Here is a 9,717-nt window from a genome sequence, read left to right as displayed (position 1 = left end):
TGTGTATATATCTGTCTCTCCCTGTGTATATATCTGTCATTCCCTCTCTCCCTGTGTGTATCCCTGTGTATATATCTGTCTCTCCCTGTGTATATATCTGTCATTCCCTCTCTCCCTGTGTGTATCCCTGTGTATATATCTGTCTCTCCCTCTCTGTTTTCAGTGTGTCTCAGTGAATACATCTGTCACTCCCTGTGTGTGTGGGCCTGTGTATATATCTGTCTCTCCCTGTGTGTGTCCGTGTGTCCCTGTGTATATATCTGTCACTCCCTGTGTGTGTCCCTATGTATATATCTGTCTCTCCCTGTGTATGTGTGTGTCCCTGTGTACTGTGTATATATCCGTCTGTCCCTCTTTCCCTCTCTGTGTGTCCCTGTGTATATATTTGTCTCTCCCTGTGTATGTGTCCCTGTGTATATATCTGTCTCTCCCTGTGTGTGTGTGTGTGTCCCAGTGTATATATCTGTCTCCCCCTGTGTGTATCCCTGGGTATATATCTGTCTCTCCCTCTCTCCCTGTGTGTGTGTCCCTATGTGTATATCTGTCTCTCCCTGTGTGTGTGTGTGTGTGTGTGTGCGTGTGTCCCTGTGCATATATCTGTCACTCCCTGTGTGTGTGTCCCTATGTATAATTCTGTCTCTCCGTGTGTGTGTCCCTGTGTATATATCTGTCTCTCCCTGTGTGTGTGTCCCTGTGTATATATCTGTCTCTCCCTGTGTGTGTGTATCCCTGTGTATATATCTGTCTCTCCCTCTCTGTTTTCAGTGTGTCTCAGTGAATACATCTGTCTCTCCCTGTGTGTGTCCCTATGTATATATCTGTCTCTCCCTGTGTATGTGTGTGTCCCTGTGTACTGTGTATATATCCGTCTGTCCCTCTTTCCCTGTGTGTGTGTCCCTGTGTATATATCTGTCTCTCCCTGTGTGTGTGTGTGTGTCCCTGTGTATATATCTGTCACTTCCTGTGTGTGTGTACCTGTGTATATATCTGTCTCTCCCTGTGTGTGTGTCCCTGTGTCTATATCTGTCTCTCCCTATGTGTCCCTGTGTATATATCTGTCTCTCCCTGTGTGTGTGTGTCCCTGTGTATATATCTGTCTCTCCCTGTGTGTGTGTGTGTCCCTGTGTATATATCTGTCACTTCCAGTGTGTGTGTCCCTGTGTATATATCTGTCACTCCCTGTGTGTGTGTGTCCCTGTGTATATATCTGTCTCTCCCTGTGTGTGTGTGTGTGTGTGTCCCTGTGTATATATCTGTCTCTCCCTGTGTGTGTCCCAGTGTATATATCTGTCTCTCCCTGTGTGTGTGTCCCTATGTATATATCTGTCTCTCCATGTATATATCTGTCTCTCCCTGTGTGTGTGTGTGTGTCCTAGTGAATATATCTGTCTCTCCGTGTGTCTCCCTGTGCATATATCTGTCTCTCCCTCTCTCCCTGTTTTCAGTGTGTCCCTGTGTATATATCTGTCTCTCACTGTGTGTGTCTCCCTGTGTATATCTCTGTCTCTCCCTGTGTATACCTGTGTATATATCTGTCTCTCCCTGTTTTCAGTGTGTCCCAGTGTATATATCTGTCTCTCCCTGTGTGTCCCTGTGTATATATCTGTCTTTCCCTCTCTCCCTGTGTGTGTGTCCCTGAGTATATATCTGTCTCTCCCTGTGTGTGTGTGTGTGTGTCTGTGTTCCTGTGTATATATCTGTCATTCCCTCTCTCCCTGTGTGTGTCCCTGTGTATATACCTATCTCACCCTGTGTGTGTGTGTCTGTCCCTGTGTATATATCTGTCTCTCCCTGTGTGTGTCCCAGTGTATATATCCGTCACTCCCTGTGTGTGTGTCTGTCCCAGTGTATATATCTGTCTCTCCCTGTGTGTGTGTCCCTGTGTATATATATCTGTCTCTCGCTGTGTGTGTGTCCCTGTGTATATATCTGTCACTCCCTGTGTGTGTGTCCCTGTGTATATATCTGTCTCTCCCTGTGTGTGTCCCTGTGTATATATCTGTCTCTCCCTGTGTGTGTCCCTGTGTATATATCTGTCTCTCCCTGTGTGTGTGTCCCAGTGTATATATCTGTCACTCCCTGTGTGTGTGTCTGTCCCTGTGTATATATCTGTCACTCCCTGTGTGTGTGTGTCCCTGTGTATATATCTGTCTCTCCCTGTGTGTGTGTGTGTGTGTGTGTCCCTGTGTATATATCTGTCACTTCCTGTGTGTGTGTGTCCCTGTGTATATATCTGTCTCTCCCTGTGTGTGTCCCAGTGTATATATCTGTCTCTCCCTGTGTGTGTGTGTGTCCCAGTGAATATATCTGTCTCTCCGTGTGTCTCCCTGTGCATATATCTGTCTCTCCCTCTCTCCCTGTTTTCAGTGTGTCCCTGTGTATATATCTGTCTCTCACTGTGTGTGTCTCCCTGTGTATATATCTGTCTCTCCCTGTGTATACCTGTGTATATATCTGTCTCTCCCTGTTTTCAGTGTGTCCCAGTGTATATATCTGTCTCTCCCTGTGTGTCCCTGTGTATATATCTGTCTTTCCCTCTCTCCCTGTGTGTGTGTCCCTGTGTATATACCTGTCACTCCCTGTGTGTGTGTGTCCCTGTGTATATATCTGTCTCTCCCTGTGTGTGTCCCAGTGTATATATCTGTCTCTCCCTGTGTGTGTGTCCCTGTGTATATATCTGTCACTCCCTGTGTGTGTGTGTCCCTGTGTATATATCTGTCTCTCCCTGTGTGTGTCCCAGTGTATATATCTGTCTCTCCCTGTGTGTGTGTCCCTGTGTATATATCTGTCTCTCCCTGTGTGTGTGTCCCTGTGTATATATCTGTCTCTCCCTGTGTGTGTGTCCCTGTGTATATATCTGTATCTTCCTGTTTTCTCTGTGTGTGTGTGTGTGTCCGTGTCCCAGTGTATATATCTGTCATTCCCTCTCTCCCTGTTTTGTGTGTGTGTGCGCGTCCCTGTGTATATATCTGTCTCTCCCTGTGTGTGTGTCCCTGTGTATATAATTGTCTCCTCCTGTGTGTGTCCCTGTGTATATATATCTGTCTCTCCTTGTGTGTGTGTGTCTATCCCTGTGTATATATCTGTTGTTCCCTCTCTCCGTGTGTCCCTGTGTATATATCTGTCTCTCCGTTTTCTCTGTGTGTCCGTGTCCCAGTGTATATATCTGTCTCTCCCTCTGTCCCATTTTTGTGTGTGTGTGTGTGTGTGTCCCTATGTATATATCTGTCTCTCCGTGTGTCCCTGTGTATATATCTGTCTCTCCCTGTGTGTGTGTCCCTATGTATATATCTGTCTCTCCCTGTTTTCTCTGTGTGTGTCTGTGTAAATATCTGTCCCTGTGTATATATATCTTTCTCTCCCTGTGTGTGTGTGTGTGTGTGTGTGTGTCCCTGTGTATATATCTGTCTCTCCCTGTGTGTGTGTCCCTGTGTATATATATCTGTCTCTCCCTGTGTGTGTGTCCCTGTGTATATATCTGTCTCTCCCTGTGTGTGTGTCCCTGTGTATATATCTGTCACTCCCTGTGTGTGTGTCTGTCCCTGTGTATATATCTGTCTCCCTGTGTGTGTCCCTGTGTATATATCTGTCACTCCCTGTGTGTGTGTCTGTCCCAGTGTATATATCTGTCTCTCCCTGTGTGTGTACCTGTGTATATATCTGTCTCTCCCTGTGTGTGTGTGTGTGTCCCTGTGTATATATCTGTCACTCCCTGTGTGTGTGTCCCTATGTATATATCTGTCTCTCCCTGTGTGTGTGTCCCTGTGTATATATTTGTCATTCCCTCTCTCGCTGTGTGTGTCCCTGTGTATATATCTGTCACTCCCTGTGTGTGTGTGTGTCCCTGTGTATATATCTGTCTCTCCCTGTGTATGTGTCCCTGTGTAAATATCTGTCATTCCCTCTCTCCCTGTGTGTGTGTCCCTGTGTATATATCTGTCACTCCCTGTGTGTGTGTGTCCCTGTGTATATATCTGTCTCTCCCTGTTTTCAGTGTGTACCTGTGTATATATCTGTCACTCCCTGTGTGTGTCTCTATGTATATATCTGTCTCTCCGTGTGTGTGTGTACCTGTGTATATATCGGTCTCTCCCTCTCTCCCTGTTTTCAGTGTGTCCCTGTGTATATATATCTGTCTCTCCCTGTGTGTGTGTCCCTGTGTATATATCTGTCTCTCCCTGTGTATGTGTCCCTGTGTAAATATCTGTCATTCCCTCTCTCCCTGTGTGTGTGTCCCTGTGTATATATCTGTCACTCCCTGTGTGTGTGTGTCCCTGTGTATATATCTGTCTCTCCCTGTTTTCAGTGTGTACCTGTGTATATATCTATCACTCCCTGTGTGTGTACCTGTGTATATATCTGTCTCTCCGTGTGTGTGTGTCCCTGTGTATATATTTGTCATTCCCTCTCTCGCTGTGTTTGTCCCTGTGTATATATCTGTCTCTCCGTGTGTGTCCCTGTGTATATATCTGTCTCTCCGTGTGTGTGTGTCCCTGTGTATATATTTGTCTCTCCCTCTCTCCCGGTTTTCAGTGTGTACCTGTGTATATATCTGTCTCACCCTGTGTGCGTTTGTCCTTGTGTATATATCTGTCTCTCCTTGTGTGTATCTCTGTGTATATATCTGTCACTCCCTCTCTCCCTGTTTTCAGTGTGTGTATCCCTGTGTATATATCTGTCTCTCCCTGTTTTCAGTGTGTCCCAGTGTGTATATATATCTGTCTCTCCCTGTGTGTGTGTCCCTGTGTATATATCTGTCATTCCCTCTCTCCCTGTGTGTGTGTCTCTATGTATATATCTGTCTCTCCCTGTGTGTGTGTCCCTGTGTATATATCTGTCATTCCCTCTCTCCCTGTGTGTGTGTCCCTGTGTATATATCTGTCTCTCCCTGTGTGTGTGTCCCTGTGTATATATCTGTCTCTCCCTCTGTGTGTCCCTGTGTATATATCTGTCTCTCCCTGTGTGTGTGTCCCTGTGTATATATCTGTCTCTCCCTCTGTCCCATTTTTCTCTGTGTGTGTGTGTCCCTGTGTATATTTCTGTCTCTCCCTGTGTTTGTGTGTGTCCCTGTGTATATATCTGTCTCTCCCTGTGTGTATCCCTATGTATATATCTGTCTCTCCCTCTCTCCCTGTTTTCAGTGTGTCCCTGTATATATCTGTCTCTCCCTGTGTGTGTGTCCCTGTGTATATATCTGTCTCTCCCTGTGTGTGTGTCCGTGTCCCAGTGTATATATCTGTCATTCCCTCTCTCCCTGTTTTGTGTGTGTGTGCGCGTCCCTGTGTATATATCTGTCTCTGTATTTGTGTGTGTCCCAGTGTATATATCTGTCTCTCCCTCTGTCCCATTTTTCTGTGCATGTGTGTGTCCCTGTGTATATATATCTGTCTCTCCTTGTGTGTGTGTCTGTCCCTGTGTATATATCTGTTGTTCCCTCTCTCCGTGGGTCCCTGTGTATATGTCTGTCTCTCCCTGTGTGTGTGTCCCTGTATATATCTGTCTCTCCCTGTGTGTGTATCCCTGTGTATATATCTGTCTCTCCGTTTTCTCTGTGTGTGTGTCCTTGTCTCAGTGTATATATCTGTCTCTCCCTCTGTCCCATTTTTGTGTGTGTGTGTGTGTGTGTGTCCCTATGTATATATCTGTCTCTCCGTGTGTCCCTGTGTATATATCTGTCTCTCCCTGTGTGTGTGTGTCCCTATGTATGTATCTGTCTCTCCCTGTGAGTGTGTGTCCCTGTGTATATATCTGTCTCTCCCTGTTTTCTGTGTGTGTGTGTGTGTGTCTGTGTAAATATCTGTCCCTGTGTATATATATCTTTCTCCCTGTGTGTGTGTGTCCCTGTGTATATATGTCTTTCCCTCTCTCCCTGTGTGTCCCTGTGTATATATATCTGTCTCTCCTTGTGTGTGTGTCTGTCCCTGTGTATATATCTGTCGCTCCCTGTGTGTGTATCCCTGTGTATATATCTGTCTCTCCGTTTTCTGTGTGTGTGTCCGTGTCCCAGTATATATATCTGTCTCTCCCTCTGTCCCATTTTTGTGTGTGTGTGTGTGTGTCCGTATGTATATATCTGTCTCTCCGTGTGTCCCTGTGTATATATCTGTCTCTCCCTGTTTTCTCTGTGTGTGTGTGTCTGTGTGTGTGTGTGTGTGTGTGTCTGTGTAAATATCTGTCCCTGTGTATATATATCTTTCTCTCCCTGTGTGTATGTGTCCCTGTGTATATATCTGTCTCTCCCTGTGTGTGTGTCTGTCCCTGTGTATATATCTGTCTCCCTGTGTGTGTGTCCCTGTGTATATATCTGTCTCCCTGTGTGTGTGTCTGTCCCTGTGTATATATCTGTCTCCGTGTGTCTGTCCCTGTGTATATCTGTCTCTCCGTGTGTGTGTCCCTGTGTATGTATCTGTCTCTGGGGAGAGAGAGCGGGGGCAGTGGGATTAGTTTGGGGATTGGTACAGGGCCGTGGGGAGTGAGAGCGGGGGGGGGGATTGGTTTGGGGACCGGTACAGGGCCGTGGGGAGTGAGAGCGGGGGGGGGGGGATTGGTTTGGGGACTGGTACAGGGCCGTGGGGAGTGAGAGCAGGGGGGGGGGATTGGTTTGGGGACCGGTACAGGGCCGTGGGGAGTGAGAGCGGGGGGGGGGGATTGGTTTGGGGACTGGTACAGGGCCGTGGGGAGTGAGAGCGGGGGGCGGGGGGGATTGGTTTGGGGACTGGTACAGGGCCGTGGGGAGTGAGAGCCGGGGGGGGGGGGGGGGATTGGTTTGGGGACCGGTACAGGGCCGTGGGGAGTGAGAGCGGGGGGGGGGGGATTGGTTTGGGGACTGGTACAGGGCCGTGGGGAGTGAGAGCCGGGGGGGGGGGGGGGGGGATTGGTTTGGGGACTGGTACAGGGCCGTGGGGAGTGAGAGCCGGGGGGGGGGGGGGGGGGATTGGTTTGGGGACTGGTACAGGGCCGTGGGGAGTGAGAGCCGGGGGGGGGGGGGGATTGGTTTGGGGTCTGGTACAGGGCCGTGGGGAGTGAGAGCGGGGGGGGGGGGGGGGGGGATTGGTTTGGGGACCGGTACAGGGCCGTGGGGAGTGAGAGCCGGGGGGCGGTGGGATTGGTTTATCTGACAAAGGTCTTTTTGCCCCTTTACAGAAATGGTTTTGTTGCCCTGGCGATGGGTGAAGCCAGTGTCTATCTGCCCCCACCTGGTGCCTGGTCGCTGCCCTCTCCGTATCAAGTCCCGGCTCTGGCATTGTCTGATCCGGTTGCTGCTGGTGACGGTACTGCTCCTGGTGCTAGCCGTGGTTGCCGCTTTCACTGCCGGCCCCTTGGAGGAGTGGTTCCTGCGGCCTGGCGTGCTCCCCCCTCATGACTGGGAGGGTTCGGGAGCAGGAAGGGAGGGATACACTGCCTTCAATTGGCGTGGGCGCGACTCTGCCTACCAGCTGACCAACCCAGAGGTCTGTGCCGGGGACGCCCCCTTCCTGGTTGGCCTGGTGATGAGCAAGCCAGCGCATTGGGATAGCCGCCGGGCCATCCGCGAGAGCTGGGGCTCAGTGCAGGAGGTGGCTGGCCACACCGTGAGGACTCTCTTCGCTTTGGGGCATCCATCGTCGCCCCATGAGCAGGAGCTGATTGACCAGGAAGCGGAAACCTACCGGGATGTGGTGCAGGGCCGTTTCCAGGATTCCTACCTGAACCTAACCCGGAAAACCCTCATGATCCTTCACTGGTTCACCAGCTACTGCCCCCAGAGCCAGTTCCTCCTCAAGGTCGATGACGACGTTTTCCTCAACTACCACAGGCTGGTCGAGTTGCTGCTAGGCCCCGGCCTCCGCCTCAGCCAGGACCTCTACCTGGGTCGGGTCCACAGGAAGGTCAGGGCAATCCGGGACCCTTCCAGCCTTTTCTACGTCCCGGAGTCTGTCTTCCAAGCCGACACCTACCCGGACTACTGCAGCGGCACCTCCTACGTTCTCTCAGTCTCCGCTGCCCGCAAGATCTACAGGGCTGCCCTGTCACTGCCCCTGCTCCCTATCGAGGACGTCTTTGTGGGTATCAGTGCCCAGCGAGCTGGGGTGGCTCCCACCCACACGTCCAGGATGTCTGGGGGCCTACGCTTTCACTTCAGGCCCTGTTGCTACAGAGCCATCATCACCAGTCACCACGTCAGTGCCCAGGAGCTGGGCACCATGTGGACACTGGTCAATAATGGTCAGCCCTGCTCGCCCTTTGCCAGGGTCAGTGCCCTCCTTGTCTGCAACCTCGTGAACCTGAGGGACCTGCTTGCAGCTTCCTAGACTGACCCCATCACCTTCCCACACAACCAACAGGGCACACCGTCCCAGGGTCTGCACATCGCCGCCGAGCAGCGGGGGGGGGGGGGGGGGGGAGGGGGAGGGAGGCTGCTCCTTTCTTTGCACATGAACAGTCCTGGACTGTGGGATTTGCCTCAGTCAGAATCACAAACCAGAGGGTCAGATTCTCTGCCAGGGCTCCCGGACTGATCGGGCGGGGGGCCTGTTATTCTGGATCCTACCCGTCATCGCATTCTTATTCATCCACCTGATGGTCCTCATTACAGGGAGGCCGGGAGGGAGGGAGGGGGAGGCCGGGAGGGGGAGGCCAGAGGGGAGGGAGAGGGTGTGTGTCTGTGTGTGTGTGTGTCTGTGTGTGAGAGAGAGAGAGTGAGGGTGTGACTGAGAGAGTGTGTGTGTGTCTGTGTGAGAGTATGTATAAGTTTGACTGTGTCTGTGTGGGTGTGTGAGAGAGTGTGAGGCTGTGTCTGTGTCTCTGTGTATGTGTGCACTGAAGTGGGAGACGGCATGGGGCAGGGTGACACTGGACACACAAGATGGCCGCTGAACCATCAGTTGGCCAACTTGACACACAAGATGGCCGCCGGATCACAACATGGAGAGAAACAGCAGAGTTACAGCCACTGCCTGAGGCCACCAGAATATCAGCACAATGCACAAGGTGGGGGGAGAGAGAATACACCTGAGTAATGAACACTTCCTGCCGAAGTGTCTGGGTCCAGCCAACACCTCTAATAGAAATGCTAACAGCTCGAGACAAACTCAATCTGAAATGCCAATGCCAAGGGCTACAGTAATTGTCTTTCTCAGGAAGAGCGATTAATGCCCATTACTACAAACACTCAAACACAATGATCGCATGGAAATTAACAAAGGCTGCGCTGGAATTGACCAAGACTGTATCGAAACTTATCAATGATTCTGTAATGATTACTATAAACAAACCATGTACAAAGGCAATAGTCTCATCACTGACCCATTATCACAAGATGTGTAAAACTTTCTCGAGGTGCTTCAGGGCGAGAGAAGCCTCACAGCTGACACTGTGCTGTTGGGAGGGGGGGGCTCTCTGTCACTGAACCCTGACTCTAACTCTGAGCCGGGTGATTTTCCCATCAACAGCATGTGTGTGTGTGTGTCTGTTTGTGAGTGTGTGAGAGAGTGTGTGTGGTGTGTGTGTGTCTGTGTGTGTGTGGTGTGTGTCTGAGAGTGTGTCTGAGAGTGTGTATGAGAGTGTGTGCGCGCGTGTGTGTGTGCCTGTGTGTGTGTCTGTGTGTGTGTCTGAGAGTGTGGGGTGCGTGTGTGTGTCTGTGTGTGTGAGGGAGAGTGTGTGTGTGTGTGTCTGTGAGTGTGTGAGAGGGAGTGTGTCTGCGAGTGTGTGAGAGAGGGAGTGTGTATGTGTGTGTCT

At 50.5% G+C, this 9,717-nt stretch overlaps 1 protein-coding gene across 4 annotated transcripts in view; it reads left to right on the top strand.

Annotated features, from left to right (window-relative positions):
- The window catches only part of LOC122547321 (beta-1,3-galactosyltransferase 9-like), a 159,327-nt gene extending 150,976 nt beyond the window's left edge, over positions 1 to 8,351 (top strand). For all 4 annotated transcript variants that reach the window (XM_087979134.1, XM_087979133.1, XM_087979135.1 and 1 more), the window contains exon 2: positions 7,144 to 8,351. In XM_087979134.1, the coding sequence (XP_087835260.1) occupies positions 7,146 to 8,291 (1,146 nt within the window). In that variant the 5' untranslated portion in view covers positions 7,144 to 7,145 and the 3' untranslated portion in view covers positions 8,292 to 8,351. The remainder of the gene's footprint in view (positions 1 to 7,143) is intronic.
- The last annotated feature ends 1,366 nt before the right edge of the window (positions 8,352 to 9,717 follow it).

The sequence above is a fragment of the Chiloscyllium plagiosum genome, unplaced genomic scaffold (assembly GCF_037043375.1).
Source record: "Chiloscyllium plagiosum isolate Xiang-an unplaced genomic scaffold, Cpla_swu_hap1 HiC_scaffold_35, whole genome shotgun sequence".
NCBI classification, from domain to species: Eukaryota; Metazoa; Chordata; class Chondrichthyes; order Orectolobiformes; family Hemiscylliidae; genus Chiloscyllium; species Chiloscyllium plagiosum.
Note: the sequence above shows the minus strand (reverse complement) of the source record. Positions and strands in the feature narration are given on the sequence as shown.